General features: G+C 41.7%; 1 protein-coding gene across 1 annotated transcript in view; it reads right to left on the reverse strand.

Moving 5' to 3' along the window:
• LOC135873865 (sodium channel protein type 5 subunit alpha-like) overlaps nt 1-25,889 on the reverse strand; it is a 104,772-nt gene that overhangs the window by 52,033 nt on the left and 26,850 nt on the right. Inside the window, 10 exon segments of the mRNA XM_065398475.1 lie at nt 5,871-6,314; nt 9,927-10,280; nt 12,716-12,910; nt 13,271-13,509; nt 19,449-19,575; nt 20,773-20,814; nt 20,816-21,007; nt 21,826-22,008; nt 23,373-23,570; nt 24,509-24,650. Coding sequence (XP_065254547.1) covers nt 5,871-6,314; nt 9,927-10,280; nt 12,716-12,910; nt 13,271-13,509; nt 19,449-19,575; nt 20,773-20,814; nt 20,816-21,007; nt 21,826-22,008; nt 23,373-23,570; nt 24,509-24,650 — 2,116 coding nt within the window.

Here is a 25,889-nt window from a genome sequence, read left to right on the forward strand (position 1 = left end):
ATTCTACCACCATTCTGCACTTGCTCAGCCTATAGTTGAACAGCTCCTGACTACTATCCAGGCTGCCTGAGTATGGCTTCATGAACCATGGCATTAAGGGGCAGGCTGGGTCCCCAAGGATAACTATAGGCATTTCAACATTCCCAACGGTTATTTTCTGGTCTGGAAAGAAAGTCCCTTCCTGCAGCTTTTGAAACAGACCAGAGTTCTTGAAGATGCGAGCGTCATGTACCTTTCCCGGCCATCCCACGTTGTTGTTGGTGAAACATCCCTTGTGATCCACCAGTGCTTGCAGCACCATTGAAAAGTACCCCTTTCGGTTTATGTACTCGCTGGCTTGGTGCTCCGGTGCCAAGATAGGGATATGGGTTCCGTCTATCGCCCCACCACAGTTAGGGAATCCCATTGCAGCAAAGCCATCCACTATGGCCTGCACATTTCCCAGAGTCACTACCCTTGATATCAGCAGCTCTTTGATTGCGTTGGCTACTTGGATCACAGCAGTCCCCACAGTAGATTTGCCCACTCCAAATTGATGCCCGACTGACCGGTAGCTGTCTGGCGTTGCAAGCTTCCACAGGGCTATCGCCACTCACTTCTCAACTGTGAGGGCTGCTCTCATCTTGGTATTCTGGCGCTTCAGGGCAGGGGAAAGCAAGTCACAAAGTTCCATGAAAGTGCCCTTACGCATGTGAAAGTTTCGCAGCCATTGGGAATCGTCCCAGACCTGCAACACTATGTGGTCCCACCAGTCTGTGCTTGTTTCCCGGGCCCAGAATCGGCGTTCCATGGCATGAACTTGCCCCATTAACACCATGATGTGCACATTGCTGGGGCCCATACTTTGTGAGAAGTCTATGTCCATGTCCTCATCACTCTCGTCACCGCGCTACCGTCGCCTCCTCGCCTGGTTTTGCTTTTGCAGGTTCTGGTTCTGCATATACTGCAGGATAATGCGCGTGGTGTTACAGTGCTCATAATTGCCGCGGTGATCTGCGCGGGCTCCATGATCCCAGTGCTATAGCGTCTGCGCTGAAAAAAGGCGCGAAACGATTGTCTGCCGTTGCTCTGACGGAGGGAGGGGCAACTGATGACACGGCTTACAGGGAATTAAAATCAACGAAGAGGGTGGTTTTGCATCAAGGAGAAACACAAACAACTGTCACACAGAATGGCCCCCTCAAGGATTGAACTCAAAACCCTGGGTTTAGCAGGCCGTTGATTTCACAGAGGGAAGGAGGGAGGGAGGAAGGGGGGAGAAAATGAATACAAAACAAATCGGGTCTATTTCATGTTTTGATCCACTCCATCTATCTTTTACATCTTAGGCTGGCAGCAGACGGTGCAGTACGACTGCTAGCCATCGTCATCTCCTGGGTGCTCGGCAGAAGATGCTGCATTATGATTGCTAGCCATCGTCATCTCCTGGCTGCTCGCCAGAAGACGGTGCAGTACGACTGCCGGCAGGACTGAGTCTCCAGGAGATGAAACTTAAAAAGGGAATGACGTGGCTGAGTCACTCCCATGTTTGCCAAGGCGCCCCTGACCGACCTCACCGAGGTCGGCTAAAAGAGCACTGTAGCGGGATGGACACCCGCTCCTGCCCTGAAGGGCTTGAAACCAGCCCTGAAAGAGGGCTACAGCTCTAAAAGCTGGGCTGATTGGGGAAGCGGCTGCAGCCGGGCCACGCCCCAACCAGGCCACAGCTGGCCTGTATATAAAGGCTGGGAGCCAGGAGCTCAGAGGTCTCTCTCTGCATTCAGAGAGAGAAGGGCCTGGCTGCAGGGAGCTAGAGACAGGGTACCTGAGTGGAGCAGGTTGGGGACAGGCTGAGGAGCTGCGGAGCTCCATCCTGGAAAGCCCCATCCTGGAAAGCCCCAGGCTGCGGCCTAGCAGAAGGCCAAGGGGTACTAGGGGTTGCAGAGGGCAGCCCAGGGGTAGGCCAAGGCAGCAGGTCCAAACCCAACCTTGCCAGTGGTGAGTAGGCTGATACTGCAGTCTGCCCCAGGGTGTGGGGCTAGACGATGACTGGCAGTAGCCTTATACTGAGGCGAGGTGGGAATAGTGGGTGGGGGTTCCCTGGGGAGGGGAGACCCTAAGACTGAGGGGTTACTGCTAGGGGGCAGCATCCCAGGTAAAAGGGCACTGGGGTCCAGGGAGGGACACGGGGGCCAGAGGATAGGCGGATCACTGGCCTGCAGAGGGCGCTCCAGGACACTGGAAGAGCTAATTCCCAGAAGAGACCAGCAGGAGGCGCCGCCGGGTGAGTCCGCTCCTCTACAAGCACCCAGGAGTATGACGACGACAGCTACCAGTCGTAATGCACCGTCTGCTGCCAAAAGGCAATGAGCTGCTGCTGTGTAGCAATGCAGTCCCATGTCTGCCAGCACCCAGGAGACGTATGGTGACGGTGAGCTGAGCGGGCTCCATGCTTGCCGTGGTATGGCGTCTGCACAGGTAACCCAGGAAAAAAGGCACAAAATGATTGTCTGCTGTTGCTTTCACGGAGGGAGGGAGGGGGAGCCTGAAGACATGTACCCAGAACCACCTGCGACACTGTTTTTGCCCCATCAGGCATTGGGATCTCAACCCAGAATTCCAATGGGCGGCGGAGACTGCGGGATAGCTACCCACAGTGCAACGCTCTGGAAGTCGATGCTAGCCTCGATACTGTGGACGCAGTCCGCCGACTTAATGCACTTAGAGCATTTTGTGTGGGGACACACACAATCGACTGTATAAAAATGATTTCTAAAAAACCGACTTCTATAAAAAAAGTTGGTTTATCACAACATTCCATCAATTACAGTAACGTTGATGGCCTCCACAGCACTAATGTCTGCAGGCATTGTGGACCGTGCATAGCTCTAGTAGATTGATATGATGAGTCTCGGCAAGAGACCATTTGCCTTGAACCATATGCTGATGCATGTGGGTGCCCCAGCCTAGCAGCGAAGCATCAATCATGATTACTATTAATGGGGGTTCCTGTTGGAATGGGATGCCCATGCAAACATTTTCTGGTGTTGTCCACCAGTGTAGAGTCCAAGATATGGGGTGGTACTGTCAGACGCTTGTGTAGGCTGTGCTTGCTGGGTGTGTATACTGAGCTCAACCAGCCCTGTAGGCAGCACATATGTAGTCTTGCATGTTGTACCACAAATGTTGTGGCTGCCATGTGTCCTAGCAATTGCTGGACAGTATGAGCCGGTATTTGGGTGCTGAATTGTACCTCAGAGATAAGGTTTGTCAGAGTTGTGAATCTGTTCAGGAGCAGAAATGCCTTGGCTTCTATGGCATCGAGATGTGCCCCGACGAAGTCCAGTTGTTGGACAGGGATTAGAGTGGATTTTCATTCACTTATCTGTAGCCCTAGATCCCTGAATTGTGCAATCATCATCTGGACTGAGTCCAGTGCTTCTTGTTAAATTGGGCCTTTGAAAAGGCAATTGTCCTGGTAAGCGAAAATCATTATTCCCGGTTTGCATAGATGTGCCACTACTACTGCTAGGTTTTTGGAGAAAACTCTTGGAAGTGTTTGTGTTCTACTGTGAAACACAGGAATTTCCTGTGAGAAGGGTATATGGTAATATTAAAATAAGCATCTTGGAGGTCGAGGGCTGAAAACCAGTCCCCCTTTTGCAGTACTGGAAGTATCGTGCCCAGTGTCACCATCTTGAACTTTTGAGTGTGTATGACCTTGTTGAGTTTTCTGAGATCCAAGATAGGTCTCCATCCCCCATTCTTCTTCTGTGTCAAGAAGTAGTGGGAGTAGAACCCTTTCCCCCTGTATTGCAAAGGCACTCGTTCCACAGCACCTAGTTGTAGAAGATGATCGACTTCTTGTCATAACAGGTGCTCGTGAGAAGGGTCCCTGAAGAGAGATGGGGAGGGGAGGTAGTCGGGAGGTAAAGGGGATGGTATACCCCGATTTACAATCTCTAACACCAATTGGTCTGTGGTTATTGATGCCCAGATGTGGTAGAATGGGTGAAGGCAGTGCCCAAAGCATGGGGACGGATCAGGTGAAAGTGCTGCTTGGTGAGGGAGGTCATCTAGACCCTCAACCAAAACTGCAAAATTGTGGCCTGGGCGGAGCCGACTGAGAAGTCTATGGTTGAGCTTGAGGTGCTCTCTGTCACTGCAACCTTGGTGATATCATTGGTTCTTGTATTGACGCTGTTGTCATCGGTTGGAAGAGGAATCCCTGTTCCTCCAATAAAGCTGGTATCGTCTTTTCTTAGCAGGTGGAGTGTAGATCCCTAAAGTGCGAAGAGTGGCTCGAGAATCTTTCATTGAGTGGAGGACCTCATCAGTCTTGTTTGAAAATAGCTTCTCTTGGTTGAATGATAGGTTTGGAGTTCTTTAGGTATGCCAGAGGATTGTAACCAGGATGCCTGGCAAATGACTATGGACGTGGTTCTGGCTGCTGCGTCCACGACATCCAAAGATGCTAGGAGGGCTGTTTTAGCTATGAGTTGACCCTCACTTACAATGGCCTGAAATTGTGATTGTTTCTCCATGGGGAGCACCGCTGTGAACAACCTATGTTTCCAATAATTATCATAATTGTATTTGGCCAGCAAAGCCGAACAGTTGGCGACCCAGAATCGTAATGTCACTGAGGAATAAATTTTTCATCCAAAGAGGTCAAGCCTCTTGTGGGGTCGATCTAAACTGTTGTTGTTTGCCCCGCTTATTAGCAGTGTCAACCACCAAGGAGTTGGGAGGCAAGTGTGAGAACAGGAAGTTCATCCCTTTGGCAGGGATGTAATACTTTCTATCTGCCCTTTTGCATGTCGGCCAAATTGAGGCCAGTGTTTGCCAGACTCTCTCTGCTGGTTCCAAAAACGCATCATTGATGGGCAGGGTGATTTTGGAAGTAGATGCAGCTTGTAAGATTTGTACAAGCTTGTGTTGGTTTGTCTGCACTTCCTCCAATGGGATGTCCTGGCTTTGGCGACCCACTTAAACAGCAACCTGGCAGGAGACCACCATTGTTTCTGCGGTGCTCTCTTCAGAGACTTCTGCGCCCTTTTCCTTAGTCTTTTAGAGGAAGGCATGTCTCCTGTCCCTGTAGGGGGCGTACCCGGAGAGAAGGTCCGTTGGTCTGGCTCAGTTTGGAGAGATTTCTCCATCAAGATCATTTTGAGTCTGAGATCCTGGTCATGCTGGGCTCTCGCTTTCAGATTGCTACAGTGGGCGCATTTTTGTGGGATGTGCGCCTCCCCAAGAACATGAACACACAAAGAGTGTTAGTCCGAAATGGGCATTGCTTCGTGGCAGGAGCCGCATTGCTTAAAGCCTGGGGAGCCAGGCATCTTAATGGTTAACCCCCTCTCCCCCAGTGTGGGGAGGATAAACATAAAAAGTAAACTTTTTTGGCAAAGGGGGGGTTAATAAAAACTAACGCTACATTAACTATAACTTTCTATATGACTAACTAACTAATTATATTATTTTTTTCTGAAAGGTTTGGAAGAGTGATGAACACTGCCCCAGGGCTCTGTCTTCAGCTGAGGACAGTTGAGAAGGAACTGGAGGGCTCGGGTTGTGTGTACGCTAGACGTGGCACCAATGGCATCCTGCGACCCGCGCTGACACTGCTACTGTAAATCTCTAATCGATGTCGCCGGGATGCCCTTATACCTGAAGTGGAAGACCCACAGGGACTCCAAGAGATGGAAAATTGACCATACTTCTTGGTAAATTCTTCCAATGGGTAATTACCCTCACTTTTGAAAAATTACACTTTAGTTCTCTTGAATTTTTCTAAATTCATCTTCCTGCAGCTGGATCATGCTATGCCTTTGCCAGCTCCATTAAAGAGCCTGTAGTCTCAAACATCTTCTCCTGAATAGGCTTCTTACCTGTTTACTGTATTCCATTTCTGTGAATTTACTTGAATTATTATCATCTTCATAGTCCTCACTATCAGATTCTGCTTCAGCAATAGGGACGCAGACAAACATGTTGGGGTTGGTGATAAAATCTTCAAGAATGCTAACAGAGCATTTCTCTCCATTCTTCTCAGTCACATTGTCACTGTGATTTTCTTTACAATTCTTCCCTTCTTTCCCAATCTCCACACATGTGTTCTCAGCAGCCAATTTCATTTTCTTTTTGGTGATTTTCTTTGATTGCCAGAGCTTTCCACAACAGTAATCCCATGTTGCGTGTTTCAGCAAGCGAAGTCCTTTGTGGATCCGAGCAAATGCAATCTGAAGGTTGTTCATCTCTGCATCATCTTCGGGTGCTTGGAGGTTGTCAGCACTGAAGGAGTTCAGCAGTAGTGCAATGAACAGGTTGAGAACCTGAAAATAATTGAAGTGAAAAGAAAATCATGGCAATATAATTTTGAAATTTAAATAGGACGCTTGAAGATTAGTCAGTTTCTAAACAATTTGTTCTTAATGCATCAACCTTAAGACAAAACAAAATTACTGTTCATAAAATAATTTTTCATGGAACATATTTCGCTCTCATAAGGGTATGTTTTCATGATCCTCCAAAAAATAAAAAACATATTTTTGTGGCATAAAAACTGATCTTTTCTGTAATACAGGCCTGTATATGAAAATCACACAATTTTACTGCAACATGTTTTAAAATGTTAATAGTAGTAATGGTAAATTAATAATAAATTGTGGTCATGACTATATAATTAAGGTTGAGTGCAGTTTTGCTCTTCAAACAAGAATTTAAACTTTTTGTATTTGTATGAAGAATACTCTGCATCTTCCCCCAAAATTACAGCATTTACTCTTTGAGTATTGAATGAATTGTCTGAGCATTTACAAGTAAATCCATTAACATGAGTTAAAACTACATAAAAAATTTAGCACTCTCAGTCAGCCCTTTTTGTCTTAAATGTTTTCAATTCATGTATTATCTATCTACGCAAAACTTGGCAGAGATAAATCTTGAAACATGGAACGCCCAGGTACAGCACACAAAGAGCCTTCCTTGACCCTGTAGTGATACGTGGAGGGGGGAAAAAAGATTAAACAAATCTAACACGTCTTTTAAAATCACTTTAATCTAATCTGGAACAACAAGCATTAAAATGCATCAATGATTTTTATAGTTATTGCCTGGCATCACTATAGGAAAGAGTTAGGTTGTTTGGGTGCATTAACTGTGCATTTCCATATCTTAATATGTTTAGATTTCCTTTAAGTTTATCCTGAATTCTGAACATTCTATTTAGAAAGTTTGTTTTGGGGATGATTTCAACATTCTTACACTGTTTATTACCTTTAAATCACTGTTATGCACCCTCCTGCTTAACATTTTTTGTCTGGGAATAAATTCTAGTAGTATCAGCTGTGATGGATGAGTCGAGAAATCAAGTCAATTGAAGGAGGGAAGATTTTATGGCAGCTGGAAAGATGTTGGTGAGAAGAGGGTCTGGGAGACAGTGTGTCTGAGGGAACTGGGAAGAGTATGGCATTTGGAGGCAATTCACCAAGTGCATATTGGGACCCACCAGGTTCTGCAGCTTATGAGGCCTAGCAACTGAAGAACCTTTAATGTTTGCCTCAGAGTCACAGTCTCCTAGGAGCACTTCCAAGTGGTGTAAAAGAAAAAAAGTTGGTGTATCACAACATTCCATCAATTCCTTGAGGGGGAGATAATTACAAAAGTTACTGATATACATAATTATGGGGGCACTGTTCCTTTAGCTGGCCAGAATTGGCAAAAGGAAGCTGGAGATGATTTGTACAGTAGAACTATCACCCCCTGTATTAGGCTAAGAGCACAGATTCAGCATAGTAAAGAATAGTGAGGGCCTGATTTTAGTTTCACGATGGTTTTCTTAGGTGAAACGCCACCAGACCTGAGTGGAGCTGCTTCGGATTTGCATTGGGTCCAAAACCCACACTAAATAACTCTACCCCTTCCTTGGTGTTTAAACCCTTCGGGTGCTAGTAGCTGGTTATCAAGTCCCCTGCTGGACATTCTTTAGCTGAACAGAGCCCCCTGATTATTTATGATGCTTTGCTTTCGGAGAGACAGTCATCCCCAGGTGGGTACCATACATCCCCTCACCCTGCTGCCACAAAAGATTTCTGACAGCTTTAAGTTCCATCCACGACTCCCTAGGAGCTCTGTAGGAAGCAGATGCACTGATTAACATGTCCGTCATCCATCCTGATTCTCTCCTGCCCACATTTAGAGCTGTGCGGATCAGCCATGAGCCTCGCATCTTCCAAGCAGACTTCCACCAGAGAGACTGGCAGCTCCCACAACCCAGATTCCACTGGTGGAACCCAAATTACCCTGTCCACTTCCCCCTTCCCTTTTCTCATTCCCAGTCTCCAGTGCATTTCTGGCTTTATTGCATTAAGCTTCTCTTTAAAAGAGATCACTGCCAGCTCCAATCTACTATTTTAAAACGTAAAATGAGAATCTTTGGTCATGATCCTCCTCGCACTTCCTCCAATGGAGTAACTCCTGACATTGATGTAAGCAAAAGAAGAATCAGGTCTTGTATCCCCTTATGAGTCTTTTTTATATATTTAATTTTGCACTATGCTTGCAAATGTGGGAGTATGCATGGGAGGATGCCATGTAAACATGCTAGGCTGATGTTTTTCATTATCTCTGAATATCCTGGGTTTGTAATGCTTGTTTGGGGGATAAATTAAAACATCCTTATAATGTTTGGGGCTCTTAAATTACTGATATGTACTTTTAAACTCACTTCCAGATTAAGGTTTTTATTATTCCCACACAAAATACAATGTTCACATCTTAATATTTGTTTAAAAACAAACAAACAAGAGATTCCACTGATTCGCAGAAAGCCGACAAAAGTAATTCAAAACGAAAATTTCATCTGCGAGTTAGTTTTCTCTCAGCAACTCTACTTTTACAGTAGGGCAATAACACTGATTTTAGTGTATTTACTTCTGATTTAGCCTACTATAAGAAAGAGGAGAAGCAGATCCGATGTCTTGCATCTAAAGAGAACTGAACTATGATCCTGCATTGAGCTATGTTCTGGCAGAATCCTGATTTCAGTGGGTTCATGTGTGGGCCCAGGGATTGCCTGCAAAGAACTCAGTAAAGAAACAAATTCTTAAACAAAAAACAGGTTGTGATATGCAAACACAGGGCTGCGTTCTCAAAAGGAGTTAGGTCCCTACTTTCTATTTAGGCATCTAACTCCTATTGAAATCAATGGTAACTATTAATCAATAACTTCAATTTCAATAGAAGTTAGGAGCCTAAGTAGACATTTGGAGCCTAACTCCTTTTGAGCATTCAGCCCTTAGTGGCTGGGATGATTTAGTTGGGAATTGGTCCTGCTTTGAGCAGGGGGTTGGACTAGATGACCTCCTGAGGTCCCTTCCAACCCTGATATTCTATGATTCTATGATTCAGCCCTTAGTGATTATTTTTTTCTGTTAGAAAATTGTTCCTCATTGGAATGAATATTGGTCTGTGAAAAGGTTCAGTGATGCAATATTGAAAAAGTGTCTTACTTTAAATATGAACACAAGTTCCACAGGTGAAAGACAAACAGGGGATTTACTAGAGCATAATTGACATGGGGTGGCCCCTTTACCACCATCTCTTGGAAACCTACCATTCATAGAAAGACAAGTCAGTAGATTATGCAGTGTTTTGTAGCCATGTTGGTCCCAGGATATTAGAGAGATAAGGTGGGTGAGGTAATATCTTTTACTGGACCAACTTCTGTTGGTGAGAGAGACAAGCTTTTGAATTTTCACAGAGCTCTTCTTCAGGTCTGCTAAATCCAGACCTGAGGAAGAGCTCTGTATACGGTCCAAAGCTTGTCTCTCTCCTCAACAGAAGTTGGTCCAATAAAAAACATTACCTCACCTACCTTATCTCTATAAGTCAGTATATTGTATACTGTACAGGCAATAAAAATAGAAACATATCTGGAAACTCACCACTAGGTTTCCTATCACCATGGTCAGCAAGAAGACAATAAGGCATAATGGTTGCCCAGCTACCACCATACAATCCCACATGGTTTCAAGCCATTCTCCACACAGAATTCGGAATATAATAAGGAATGAGTGGAAAAAATCCATCATATGCCAACGTGGCTTGCAATCGTCACTTATTTTACAGCAATGTTCTTTGTAGCTTTTACCAAAAAGTTGCGTTCCTACTACAGCAAAAATAAAGACTATAATTGCCAGAACCAGGGTAAGGTTACCCATGGCACTCACTGAGTTACCAATGATTTTAATAAGTGTATTCAAAGTTGTCCAGGACTTTGCCAGTTTGAAGACCCTCAGCTGTGTATAAACAAAAAACATAGCATTAGACAACAGAAGATTAGATAGTCTTCATTTTGCACTGTTTAAAAATGGTTAAAAACATTATGCAGACATTTCAAACTACTCAAACACTATGAAATGTAGGGTATTTTAAGTCAGTATATGATCAATGTAATATAGACTACTGATTTGTATATATGTTATATCTCTGTGTCTTTTAGCACAATGATGCCACAATCCTGGTTGTGGTCTTTGCACAATTCCATAACGTAAATGTTTACCATACCACCAGTAGCAATTTATTACCACCTTCCATTGTGAGTTTCTCAGGCAAGCAAGTTGTTGCATTTCCTTCTTCCTGCATTTTCACATCTTCTAGAATCAGAACTTAAATTCCTGTTTATCATAATCTGTACTTTATTTCCATTTTCAATAACCAAATATTTACATGCAAATGTCCTGAATTTTAGAGGTGCTGAGCACCCACAATTCCCATTGACTTAAATAGGAATCATAGCTGTTCAGCACCTCTGTAAATCAGGCCAAGGATCTATCTTAAGTTTGTATAGCATCCATCACCACAGTATCACAGACACTAAACAAGCAAGCCACATAAAGTACATGCTTAATTTTAAGCATGTGACTTCAATGGCTCTTCTTACATGCTTAAAATTAAGCATGTGATTAAAGGACTTTGCTCGATCAGCGTCTACGTGCTGATGCAGAAAGGTAACTACTTATCTGTAATTCTTGTTCTTTGTATTTATAGAAGTTATAACATCTCATGACTCTTGGGATCTCTGCCTCTGGCAAATGTCAGGTTCCACGGCCTGTAATCTTTTAAATAGTCAGTTCCTTGCCATTTTGAAAATAAAATGGTAAAAACAATAACATCTTATAATTCTGAGCTGGTGAATGATGATCTATTATAACCACAGTACAATGCATTCAGAAAATAATAAAAGGTAAGTAATTTTCTTCAAAGATAAATGTTATGATAGATCTCCAATCTTGAAGGATAAAATTCTTATGGGAACTTTCTCAGAAATCCTAATTAATCAAAAAGAAAAAAATTACCACAAAGAGGAACCAGTAACAATTATGATTGACAAAGTGGCAACAGTAGACTGGTAGAGCAAAGGGGGAAATAAATAAATGGGAAAATGTGTGCCTATATAGTTTACATATAGACACAATACATCTCTGTTTGTGCATTGGGAGAAAGTGAGATACCTTCAAACAAATCACAAATACCAGCTAAAATCCCAATTCAGGAAAGCACTTGAGCTGACACTTAAGTGCTTTCTTGAATAGGGATGGATTTAAGTATGTGTTTGTCAGTTAAACACATGCTTAAGGGCTTTCTGGAACAGGGATGCCTGTCCTAAATTGGTGTTTAGGAGACATCCCAAAAACATTTAAATGAGAATGCATGTTATATCCTCCTTTGTCCATCCAATCCATCACATAGGCCCCAAACCTGTGAATAGTTACACACAAGAGTAACTCCAAGTCTCTTGATGTGTGTAAAGTTACATGCTTGAGTGTTGAAAAACTTCCTTATTCAGATGCCTATCTTTTCAAAAGTTATGTAGAATTTGTCACATGATTTGCTTTTCTTTTCAGCCATTCCTTTAATTTTGACAACACTTTCTCCTCAGAAGCTGCCTGTTGTGATGGTCTCAGACAGGCAGAAGAACAACTTGCAAAAGTACATCACAGGAGAAGGAACTAGTTGACAATACTAAATATTGTTGCTGGAGATGATATAGCAGTTGCTGTTGCAATAGTTAATACGAAGAACTGCAACTTTCCATTCCAAACTGAAATGAGGTAAGGATGGGGAAATATGCATTTTGAAGATTTCACGAACCTGAAATGCTATTTCAGGGGTTTGTAGGATTTACCAAAAAAAAAAAAATAAAAAAAATAAAAAAAAAATTGAGTTTGCAAACCATTTTCACTTTAAATTAAAAAAAATCACACTTTCCCCAAGGTTGTTTTATTTGTTTTTTTAGAAAGTGTTTCTAACTAAAAAGAAGACTGTGATATAGTGTATGAATAGATAAACCAACCACCTCCCTAAAATCCAGGATAGCACAAGTGTATGGTGATTATACAGTATAAATATGTCTTTATTACATTTTTTCTCCTCCATTTCTTCTTTCTCAGTTTCTCTGAATTTGTTTTTCATTCTCTGCTCCAACATTAACTACATTTTAACACTGGATTTTTCTTTTACTCCTTTCAGTCCATGTTTTTAAATCATCTCACGGTGAAATACAAATGCTATATTTGTTTGTCAAACTTTTAAATGGGTTTGAAATTAGACAAAATGAGTTTCCAGTTCCTAATATGAGGCTGCAGAAATTGCACTGAATGGGGGAACTGAAATCCTCTCTATTGTATTCATGCAAAAAGTTTTATGAGACTGAATATATATGAGCCATTACCAGTTTGAAGGAACGTAAAACTAACATGTTTCCCCGTTCTTTTCTTTCTTTAGCTTTGGTGTATACACTCAGGTCAATTAAGCTTATGGTGACAATTATGCTGTCAAAAATATTCCAGCGCTGCTGAAAATAGTAGTAGGGATCTAGAGCAATGATTTTCAAGATCACTTCTGCAGTAAAAATTCCAGTAAAGACCTGTGACAAAAGAAACAGTAAGTCATGTTTGCCTAAATGGTTCTGTGAGCACATCTCTCTAGACCACCCTCCCACAAATATAGTAGCATAGATATAGGTACATCAGTAAAGTGAACAGCAAACCCTACTTGTATCATGTATATCATAACGGATTGTCAACAAAAATCCTAGCCTTGTCTGCTCTTATTTTAAAGGATGTTTAGAACAACTGCGAAACAAGAGTAACATTTGAGAATCTCAGATCCCGGAAATTAACAGACAAAGAATGAATAAATGAATCTTTCTTACTACCATTATTTTTATCCTGGGTAGAAATATACATAAATTCATTCTTGATAGTGAATGTCAGAATTCACTTACCTTGTTGCCTACGTCAAGCATGAATTTTAAACTTCCTGTCATCTTATAGTGCTCCAGTGCCATGAAGATAGTATTCATCACGATGCAAAGAGTGATAGTGAGGTCAGTAAATGGATCCATTACTAAAATTGTCACCTTTTTCTTGATTCTCAACCACAGTGGACAACAGTCCCAAATAAGATATTTTAGGGCAAAGTCCTTCAAGCAGGGAGGGCATTTCTGTTGCGATTCTTCAATTTACAAACGACAAAGAAAACAAAGCAATAACCAGGTAATTAGTAAAAAGCAACAGAGGGTCCTGTGGCACCTTTAAGACTAACAGAAGTATTGGGAGCATAAGCTTTCGTGGGTAAGGAAGAAGTGAGGTTCTTACCCACGAAAGCTTATGCTCCCAATACTTCTGTTAGTCTTAAAGGTGCCACAGGACCCTCTGTTGCTTTTTACAGATTCAGACTAACACGGCTACCCCTCAGGTAATTAGTGTTGTCCTATGTGGCAAGAGAAGAACCACAACTAATGAAAGCACAGAAAAATGAAACCCAAACCCCATCACATCTTCTTGAGACTTTTTACAATCATATCATTCATTTTCTATATAAGGCACTCTCTCAGTCTTCCATTCATTTTTTTAAACAAACCCCAGATCAGTGAATTCATATTTAAACTCATTCTCTTCAGACAAGGCCTAATTCAAAATCCACTGAATTTCAATGGGCTTTTAATCAGAACCTTATTCATCTTAGACATACATTCCTATTGTCTACAACACTGGAAAAATATGACTGGAGTGACACCTTGCTTTCTGATTCACCAAGAAATATAAAAATTAAAACTACTTTGTGCTTTCTCCCCCACTCATATAGAATACATTTTGTGTGCAATATCACTAATAACCATGCTGAATGCGACAAACAGCTCAGTGACTGATTAGTGCCAAAGTGAAACAGTATTACAATTACATTTTGGCTAGGTCTAATTCACATGCACATGTAAACGCTCCTGTATTTTGCAAAGGTTTCAGGTCACTTAAAGACTAAATACCAGACGCAAAACTCAATACAAACACATAGGCAACATTTATTAAGCTCCAAACTGCCAGTAGATTTGGACAGGGTTATTGAAACTGGAAGTAAGGTAAACAGCTATCTCCGAGGATCTCATTGAGTAATGGAAAAAATAGGGGTATGATTTTTCCATCTGGTGTATGGAATGCATCTGAGTAAAAGATATAAGTTGCACTATTTTTTTTTTTAAAAGGCTCGGTGTTAAATTACACCAAACAGCTGCTAGCCTATTTTTCCATCATAAGCAGATGGAAGAACACTCTTGTATACATGGCTTACTCACTTTATGAGTATGCTGAAGAAAGATGAACATTGTCTTTCTAAAAAGAGAAGTGGCCACAGTCAAATCTCATACACTTCAGGAGATACATAGATATAGTGTGTCCTCCCCTCCAAAAGCAGAATAGGAACTCTTTTCCAATTTGCACATGGGCTGGCAGCAAATACACCTCTACCCCGATATAACGTGACCCGATGTAACACAAATTCAGATATAATGCGGTAAAGCAGAGCTCCGGGGGGGGAGGCGGGCTGCGTGCTCCAGTGCATCAAAGCAAGTTCGATATAACACGGTTTCACCTATAATGCGGTAAGATTTTTTGGCTCCCGAGGACAGTGTTATATCGGGATAGAGGTGTATTAATGTGGGAACATTGCTTCTTGACAGACTTTGTAGGATGGCCTGGCACCAAATGCAATATATATTGTAATACAGATATTATACTGACGTTGTGATATGTACTGCATGATGTTCAGGCATATGGGGTCACGTTCAGATAATAGATTTGTCTCTGTATAGATTAGGTATGTGTTATAGGTATGGATATGATTTCTGTTAATTGACTGTCTTACTGAATGTATGATAATCACACAATGCGCTACCAAGATGTGCATCACTGAAAACATCATTCCAGAGCTAACATAAATCCACAAGTACAGGGTAATTAATAGCATACATGGAGCACTATTGGACTTGCTACACAGCATTTTTCTGAGTGCATGTATGTGTGTTGGGGGAGGGTAATCTATGTGAAATCTATATGTATACATTCTTCGACAGGGTAACAAGCCTTGTGGATGGGGGAAGCAGTAGATGTGGAATATTGTGACTTAGTAAGGCTTTTGATACTGTCTCGCATGCTCTTCTCATAAACAAACTAGGGAAATAAAACCTAGATGGAGTCACCATAAGGTGGGTGCATAACTGTTTGGAAAACCGTTCCCATAGAATAGTTATCAGTGGTAAACAGTCAAGCTGTAAGGGCATATCAAGTGCAGGGATCAGTTCTGGGTCCAGTTCTGTTCAATATCTTCGTCAATTATTTAGATAATGGCATAAAGAGTACACTTATCAAGTTTGTGGATGATACCAAGCTGGGAGGGGTTGCAAGTACTTTGGCGGACAGGATTAAAACTCCAAATGATCTGGACAAACTGGAGAAATGGTCTGAAGTAAATAAGATGAAATTCAATAAGGACAAATGCAAACTACTCCACTTAGGAAGGAACAACCAGTTGCACACATACAAAATGGGAAATGATTGCCTAGGAAGGAGCACTGCAAAAAGGGATCTGGGGGTCATAGTGGATCACAAGCTAAATATGAATCAACAGTGTAACACTGTTGCAAAAAAGTAAACATCATTCTGGGATGTATTAGCAGGTGTGTTGTGAGGCTGGACATTAGGAAAAATTTCCTAGCTGTCAGGGTGGTTAAGCACTGGAATAAATTGCCTGGGGAGGTTGTGGAATCTCCATCATTGGAAATTTTAAAGAGCAGGTTAGACAAACACCTGTCAGGGATGGTTTAGATAATACTTAGTCCTGCCATGAGTGCAGGGGCCTGGACTATATGATGTCTTGAGGTCCCTTCTAGTCCTATAATTCTATGATTTACTTTTAATACTTCCCAGAAGGGTATAGTAAATAATATTTTAAAAATAATTCCCCCCAAAATGGATGATGGAGCCAAAAATGTTCATACATAGGAGCCCTGGAAGTGGGAGAAGAGGGGATATAGGGCTTCCAACACCATATGGCCAATTCAATTGACAAAAAGTGGTCAGGACAAAAGGAGGGGTGGTGCACAGTTCTAATTGGTACAATATCATGGCATGGGGCATGGAAACCTGTCAAAAATATGTGATGAGGAAAGGTTTAGAATTATTATTACATATGTTCAAAACACAGCTCCCAATGAATGCAGTGGCAGCTAAGTGTGCTCACTACTTCTGAAAATCAGAACCCAGGGTCTCAAGTCAGGCAGCCAGAAAGTAAGGAAAACACAATTAGTGAACACCTGTGAAAAGACTAGTTTAGGTGACTTGACTGACATCAGACAGGAACTCTGTGGCAGAAGCAGGGACAGAATATATTTCTTCTGAGTAGCATTCATGCGACCAGCAATAGTAGGTTGTTATCCTCTACGTGGCCTAGCACCAGAGATGGATGAGACATTTTGCCAGTGCGTTTCAGAGACATTTGCTGACAGCAGAGGAATCTCGAGCTCCATTCCAGGCTCTGGAAGGGAATGTGCTCTAGAGGGCACAAATTCTTCTGCCCATCCCTTACCCCCAAGGTTGATTCCTTCTGCTCTGTAATTCAGCAAGACAGTAAATTGACAGGAACTCTGGCTCCTCCTCCCAGCCCCATTGTTCTCACCTAGCCAATCCTATTCTTCACTTCAGGGACTTCTCATCCCAGTCCCAGTACACTCCAGTTCTTCCCCCAAACTCTGACTCCTTATCAGATGTCTCTCCCCTACCAGACCACTTCTTTCTCCCTCACTGGTTCCTAGTTTCAATTTCCTTGCCAAGCCAATCCTAATCTCCCCCACCATCGCCTTGTCTCATCTCAGTCTCCCCAAACACATTGGCTCCCAGTATCACTTCTCCATTTCCCTCCCCAGCTCCCAGTCTCCTCCCTGAACCAGTACCAATCTCCTCCCCACCCTAAAGGCCACCTCCTATCCAATTTCAGGCCCATGCTTCAAAGCATATGGGTGGTAAAGCTTCTCAAAAGAAAGGCTGCCAGGATTTTTTAACATGGGAAAAACAACATATTTTTTCCTAGCATGGTTCTTGGATATGGATAAACCCTTTTGGCTGAAATTTCACAGAAATGCTCAGCCTGAAGCACACAACCAGCATGTAAAACTTCAGTCTGTATGGTGAAAGTTTGGCAAAGTGATGAGAAAGTTAAATAGGGTCTTATAATGGGAAGTGTGCCAACCAATTTCTGCTCAGAGATTATCTAAATAGGCTTTGGGGCATATTAGACTTGGTTATGAGTTAGCTAGTTTAGATCCTCCAGCCAATGTTAGAGCCCATTTTACTAGGGCACAGGCAGCCTCTGCTACTTCCTTGCAAACATCCCCATTTTGGATATCTGTATAGCAACTACTTGAGTTTCAGTACATACTTTTACCAAGCATCATGCCATAGTGGAAGGATTTCTAAACCTTGTATCATTTTTGTTGGTCCACTGGACCTACTCCAACTTGTCCACATCTTTTTTAAATTTAGAACTGGACACAATACTCCAGCTGAGGCAACTCCTGTGCTGAGTAGAGTGGAACAATTACTTCCTGGGTCTTACATACAACACTCCTGTTAATACACCCCAGAATGACGTTAGCTTTTTTTGCAACTTCATCACATTGTTGACTCATATTCCATTTGTGATCCACTGTAACTCTCAGATCCTTTAAGTGGTATTACCATCTAGCCACTTATTCCCCATTTTGCTTTTTGTGCATTTTATTTTTTTCTTCCTTACTGCAGTACTTTTCACTTGTCTTTATTGAATTTCATCTTGATTTCAAACCAGTTCTCCAATTTGTCAAGGTTGTTTCGAATTCTAATCCTGTCCTCCAAAGTGCTAAAAACCCCTCCTACCTTGATGCCCTCCACAAATTTTTTAAGTATACCTTGCACTCCATTATCCAAGTAATTTATGAAAATATGAAATAGTAACAGACCAAGGACAGATCCTTGTGGGGTCCCACTAGATATATCCCTCTCATCCAGTTTGCCAGCAACATATTGATAACTACTCTTTGGATACGTCTACACTACATGCTCCTTATGGCAGTGTGTAAAGTACAACACACTGCATTCTGCCCTAGCATAGATATAAACAGTAGTGTAGACAGAGATGCACTGCTTTGGTGAGTAAAATACGGCCTGAACCCAGGTATGTACCCAGGTATGTACCTTTCTACCCAAACAGTGCCTCCTCCATCTACGCTGCTATTTTTAGCAGTGTAGTGTCCTGCGGTCTACCCACTACCAGAGTCTTTCCCCACTGCACGGAAAGGCTCCAGCAGCAGGAAAAAGCTCTGGTGCGAGGAGACAGCGGAGAAAGACTCTGGCAGCTCCCCTCTGCCACAGCTTTTCCCCACTGCCTCTCCTGCCAGAGCCTTTCACATCGCAACATGCTTTTCTCTGTGGAGTGTAGCTATACATACCCTACACACTGCCACCAGTGATGTGCAGTGTAGACATAGCCTTTGAGTATGATCTTTCAACAAGTTTTGCACCCACCTTATAGTAATTTCATCTAGTACACATTTCCCAAGTTTGCTTATGAGAATGTCATGTGGGACTGTGTCAAAAAACATACTAAAAAATCAAGATATATCACATCTTCTGCTTCTCCCCTATCCGCTAGGCCAGTAGCCCCATCAAAGGAGGAAATTAGGCTGGTTTGAGATGATTTATTCTTAACAAATCCATGCTGGCTATTCCTTATAACCTTATTATCCACTAGGTGCTTACAAAATGTTTAATAATTTGTTTCAATATCTTTCCAGGTATCCAAGTTAGGCTGACTGGACTACAATCCCCTGGCTCCTCTTTGTTATCCTTTTTAAAGATAGGACCCATCTAGAAAGACAGGTATAAAATCATAATACTGTATATATTCACAAGGGAGCCAAATTAAGGATGCACAGAACATTTATTCTGGCATTTCCTAACTGAAGCATTTGCAAAGGCTCTATTCTCCGCCACCCTCCCCCCCCCCCCGCCGCCTGTTTTTTTGTTTGTTTGTTTTGATCTTTCATATCAACATATGCTTAGGTTTGAATTAAAAAATGATGAGAAATAACTTACCCTCCAGGACACAGGTAATGGTACTGACTGCCCCAGTTGCCCTTTGTCTTTGTAGTGGCTCATTAAAATAGTCCACTGACAGATGATGAGGCAAATGCTTCTTGCTCACTTCATCACATACAGGGGTCTGTTTAAAGAAGTAAACATGGTTAGTAACATAAAGAGTACAAAGTGAGGAAACAATTAGACAGGGATAGCCATGGACATTAATATGAATGATGACATGCAGTGAAATAAATGGGCCTCTTCTATAGGAAATAATAGCCATTTAGAATGGGTTAAAAAATAAAGGCCTGACTCCCTTGTGGCCATGACAGTTCCCAGGGTATTTGTAGGGTGACCAGATGTCCCGATTTTATAGGAACAGCCATGATTTTTGGGTCTTTTTCTTATATAGGCTCCAATTATCCCCCACCCCCGTACCGATTTTTCACACTTGCTGTCTGGTCACCCTGGGTATTTGCCTTCCAGTATTATGAACAAACTTCAGATTGGTTAATGAGATTCTGTCCATCTAAAACTTCTCTTTGATTACAATATTTTGCCTTTCCTATCCTGAACTAATCTGTAGTGTTTCTTTTTCATACTCAAAAAATGGATGCTCTGTTTTTTCTCAAATTTTTCATATTAAAAAAAAAAAATCACCTCTGGGCAGAGACCAGACCTAGAAAGTTTTTACTCCTCAAGAGATAAGTTTGAAACATGTCAGGCTCAATGAACCACAGACTAGCTGATTCCTGCCAGATTGTCTAGTGAACTTCTGGGGACCCCAGGCTTCTGGTGTTCATAGTTCTGCGCAACTCCACTATGTGTACTGTCCCAGGGCCAGAGATGCGGGACTTCCACATTCTGTAGCTCTTGGGAAGCCTCACCATGTGGACTGCCCTGGGGGCAGGGACCCCAGGGCTTCTAGACTCCCATACCAACTAGCTCACAGGCTGCACAAATCCGACAACCTGGTGAGCCAGCTTCCCTGAGAGTCAGACAGTCTGGGGAGACAGCTGGCCTGGGAGTCTAGAAGCCTTAGGGTCCCTGGCCGGAGCAGTTCACATGGTGGGGCTTCCCAGGAACCATGGGATCCCTGGCAGCTGCTGACTGAAATTTACATGAATCATGTTATTTTCAGTCAGCAGCTGCTAGAGTCCCAGGGCACATATCTCATTTTGGAAATACCAAGTGTTGGTATTTCCAAAACAAACATTTTACAGAATTTCCAATGAATGGGAAATTTCAAAAAATTTGGGTTTGGTCCACATCTAACCAAATTTTGAAATATCTAATTTCACACAAACTAGAAATTTTGCCAGTTCTAATTTGGAGTAGCAGAGTCATAATTATGGCTCATTTAACTTTGCACACTTGGTTGTCATCAACATAGGTGTCATCAATAGTGACCTGCCTTGGATTTCATTTTCCAAAACACTGAAGATCTCATCATCACCAAAATCAGTTTTGGAGCCAATGTCTCTGCCAGCTAACTGGAAATTGAATATGCTTCCATGGCTGAGCCTGCATTTCATTTGGTTTGCACTGGGACCACAAGTAAGTGCAAGGAGAACCTAAAAGTCCCAAAAAATGAAAAAGGGAAAAATGGTATAGCATCGTGCAATATGTTTCTTGAGAATGATAAAGATTTTTAGTACCTCAATCAACCATGGAAGGTTTGTAAGTCCAACATTAAATAAAGTTACTCATACAATGATTTAATTTAGGGCAGGTCTACACTACTGCTTAAGTCAATCTAACTTACGTCGCTTGGGGTGTGAAGACAGCCCCCTGAGCGATGCAAGTTACAGTGATTTAAGCTCTTCCCACACCGGCACTATGTCAGTGGGAGATGCTCTCCTGCCGACATAGCTTCCGCCTCTCATGGAGGTGGAGTAATTATGCTGACAGGAGAGCGCTCTCCCATCAGCATATAGCGTCTTCACCAGACGCGCTACAGTGGTGCAGCTGCATCAATGCAAAAGTCTGTTATGGAATGTTAATTAAATTCCAGTTCCAATGTATTTTTTTTAATTTCCCAGTATTACACAGAATGTTAACATATTTTTAAGCTACATATATTTTAAATGTTCATGAAAATATTTGTTATAGCAAAATGCTTCAGTGCATGTCGATGCCTCACTTTCATTACATCTTCTCTGTTTTCATTCACACATAACTTTCTCAGAAGTTTTCCTTTTGCATTGAAATGTTATCTGCTTCTTTCTCAGCTGAAAAGAGATTTAGTTTTAAAGACCAAAGAAGCAGATGCTAGCTTATATCTATAAATACAGCATTCTATTTCTTAATGGGATTGTGTTTGTGCTTTTGAGCAATTTCTGTTCTAAAACTGACAAAGCTATAAGGATTTTCGATTTAGATAATTAATTACCAAGTTTTGTTGACGGCTATTGGACTGTGATTTGGGAACTTTTTGATCTTCCCCATAATCTTCTCTCCCTAAGGACATATTTTTATTTCTCCTATTGCTTCTATCTTTGACTTCTTTGGAGGGTAAAGGTGACATTTCAAAGGAGCAAAGTGACTTTGTATCATTTCCTTTAGCAGCCAATGCCTAAAAGTAAACAAACAAAAAACATAGCTGATACTCTAGATACAGAGTTAGGATATCAGTAAGGGAAAACTACTGCTGTGCTCTATAATTCTTGTTAACAATTATCATTTCATATAGATGGTTAAAATACTAACTTCATGTTTCTAGTGCAAGCTGATCACTGAAGGTATTAGGAAGGATTTCCCACTCCATATAGAGAATTGAGCAATTGGTTACATGCAGTGTTTGTGTGCAAACAGATACTCCCCCTGTCAGAGGCAAAATATAAAACTTTGGATCATTCATACCACTTAACTCCTATTTTTCTGGGTACATATTACAGATTGTACAGAATCAGTTTAAAATTTGAGTATTAGCACATCTATCCACTTCCCAAAATGAGGACTTAAACACTGAAAATCACAACTTCTCTGTTTTCGTGGGTGAATACCCACTTATTGGGATACATGCATCCGATGAAGTGGGTATTCACCCACGAAAGCTCATGCTCCAATACGTCTGTTAGTCTATAAGGTGCCACAGGACTCTTTGCTGCTTTTACAGATCCAGACTAACACGGCTACCCCTCTGATACTTCTCTGTTGGGTATCTTCAGGATCGCAGTCACACAGTGGTCTGCTGTCATCACTCCAATCTGTGTTTTCAGCGATATTTCAAATATACAAGAATCCTGCTCTCTAGGAGCCTGATCCATTGAAGTCAATTGGAGTCTTTTCATTGTCTCCAATTGGCTTAGGATCAAACTCTAAAGCAGTCAAAGAATAGAATTATTGTATGTTTCAATACCCAGCCTACCCACAAGAATGGGCCAGCTGAGAAATGGAATAAAAAACCAACAACATTCATGTGTCCTTATGGAAACTATAGGTTGGTGGAATTTTAGACCCGTCAGCCTTTACAATACTATTTTGCTTACAGTACCAAGAACTAATGTTGCATTTTTATGTTCACTACTCACACGTACTATTTATGAGTGAGGAATTGTTTCTATTTGCCCTAGAAAGGACTCTGATAACTTTGAATAAGATAGTAGCCGGCACCTGTTCTCATCAGTGATCACAGTGTCATTGTTTATACACACTCAAAGATAAGGAGGGACTGATAAATTCCGCTACAAATGTTATACACCTCTACCCCGATATAACGCGACCCAGTATAACATGAATTCGGATATAACGCGGTAAAGCAGCGCTCCGGGGGGGCGGGGCTGCACGCTCTAGCGGATCAAAGCAAGTTCGATATAACGCGGTTTCATCTATAACGCGGTAAGATTTTTTGGCTCCCGAGGACAGCGTTATATTGGGATAGAGGTGTATATTGTAAATGGAGAGTGCCAAACATTAACAAGGGAATAGTTTATGGACCTCTTGCTCTTTTTTCAACAGTTCCATGGCTTCCTGAAACTTCCTTTCCTTTGCCTCAGTTTCAGCAATAGTAGCTTTGTTCTGCTCTTCATATGCCATAGTCACTACAGCCAGGATCAAGTTGATCAGATAAAATGAGCCCACAAAGATGACCAGCACAAAAAAGAGTATGTAGATCTTCCCAGAAGCTCTGAGAGTCTGTAAGCACAAAGTACACACTAAAGTAAGGAGTCTGACATGACACTTCTAGTGTAATTAGATTAGTTAATGCTCGTAAAGCATATTGAAGATGTAAAGCACTATATGAAAGTAGTAAATATTATTTTAAGGTATTTTTAAAAACCTTGGTCACATTTCCATATTCCTGAATAAAATGCTTTAAAAAAACCTTTAAACCCCCACAGCCTATTTGGGCTTCCTTTCCCACTTCCTATACCGCCCTCAATGAGCCCTAATGACCTTCCTGATAGTGGCCAGTAGAGCTGAGTTTGGGTGAACAGAAAGGGAGCTGCGCATCTGAGGGGAAGGCTCTGTTGTGCTACTGGAGCAGTGCATGGTGACATCTCAGTCCCCTTCTGCTGCACTACACTCCCTGGGACTGCAGCGCATTAGGGTTAGTTTAAAGGACTGTGGAAGCATTTTGTTGTCCCCTTGCAGGAAGTCTGGCAAACACCGCAGTACAGAGAGGCTATGCTCTTGCCAAACAGCCATCAAATAGGAAGAGTTTTAGTCAGATTCAGAGGTGCAAAGCTTTGTATTATGTTATCACTCACAGTCCCTTGTGGTCCCCCTTTTGAGGGATATATATGTAGCATGTTTTGAATCTTTCCTCCAGGCTAGTAAAATCTTCTGCTTTGCACTTATTGACCCATCATATAACAAGCTATTAAGTGTTTTTCATGATGTTTAATTTCCTTGTAAAAATTCTTAATTGAAAGAAGCAGAAGCTTTGTATCGTGAGTTAGCTGTAGTACTCTCATCATATGGATGTGCATAGTATAGTCACTTATTCTGTGACTTATGCCCATCATTTCATTTTAAGACTTCTTTTCCTCTCTTTTTACTTTAAATACTTTATACATTTATCCAACTACATTACTGCTTTATTTAATATTTGAATTAAGTAAATCTGATACCTGTTGATAGAGACGCTCCCAGTAATCTTGTGTCATCAGGCGGAACAAGGAAAGAAAGGCCCAGCCAAATGTATCAAAACTTGTGTAGTTAAAATCAGGATTTTCCCCAACTTTGAGACATACATATTTATCTGGACAGGAGCTACAGATGAATAATAAAAAGTGATGAAAACTTAAAATGTCCAAATTTAAAGGCAAATAGCTTCAGTTCCTGTGAAAACTCAGATTATACACTCAGTTATACTACAACTGAGATATAAGGACTCACTTCTTCCGTGAGACCTGCAAACACTAACCCATGCTAAGCAAATATCCTCCACACCCCTACAATATTTTGTTGGGAAAGAGGGCCATAGAGTGGAAGGGCAGAGAGAGAAATACAAAAACACACGTACACAAAAATATGTTAAATATTATTTTGTATACAGATAGTATTATTTCCCATTTTAAGTTAACATTTCCTCTGCTTCTTTTAGTGGATCTTGTCTTAAACACAGCCCCAATTCTGCGGAGTTACACATGTGCATAGTCTGATTGAAATCATTGGGAGAATTGGTGCTGGAGTAACTGTTTAGAGGACCTATCCCTACCTTCTGCCTTTTACACTGTGAACTAAGGTTATCTTTAGACTCTGAACTAGTCAGAGGCTGACTGAATATGCAATAGGCAGAGTTGCATCAGCGTAACATATTATAAAAGCTGTTTCCGAGCCTACGTGCCTTGGGAGATGACAGGCTGACAATCATGAGGAGGATGACTAACACTTCAGGTGCTTTTGCGAGGGATGGTGTGAATTTATGGATGCTCAGATCTCATTCTGTATTCTCTCTATCTATCTTGCTCCATGGAGTGTTTGTGATTTTGCTAACTGTGCTAATGAAACTATTGCAAATTCAAAGTTTTTCTAAGTGTAAGTGTTGCAACTGTGCACGTCGGGGTTCCCAATTTAACAGTAATTCTAACAACACTGGGCCTGATCTTGAGACTAGAACCTACTAAACGTCTGAGTGTTGTCGACTGGGGATTCTGGAGAAACAGAAGAAGAAGAAAGAAGATCAGAAGAGAGCTGAAATCACAGAAGAAGGGAGAGCTGCGGCAGCAGTGACAGCTGAGAAGTCGTGACAGAGCAAAAGGACTGTAGTCAGATTCGAGGGAAAGAAAACTATAGAGAAGTAAGCATGATGAACATAGTATAAGGAACCAAGACATAGGAGTGTGTATGCCAGAGATGATAAAGTTGGATGTTGTGTATGTATGTTTGTTACTATGTATACAATTTTAATTTTTTAGGTAAGAACTTGCTGTCAGCATTCTACATGTGATTGATCACCACATGTAGAATGTAACCACTTAAAAGCTATTTCCAACTGCATTGTATTGC

Source organism: Emys orbicularis, chromosome 2, assembly GCF_028017835.1.
Source record: "Emys orbicularis isolate rEmyOrb1 chromosome 2, rEmyOrb1.hap1, whole genome shotgun sequence".
Taxonomy (NCBI): Eukaryota; Metazoa; Chordata; order Testudines; family Emydidae; genus Emys; species Emys orbicularis.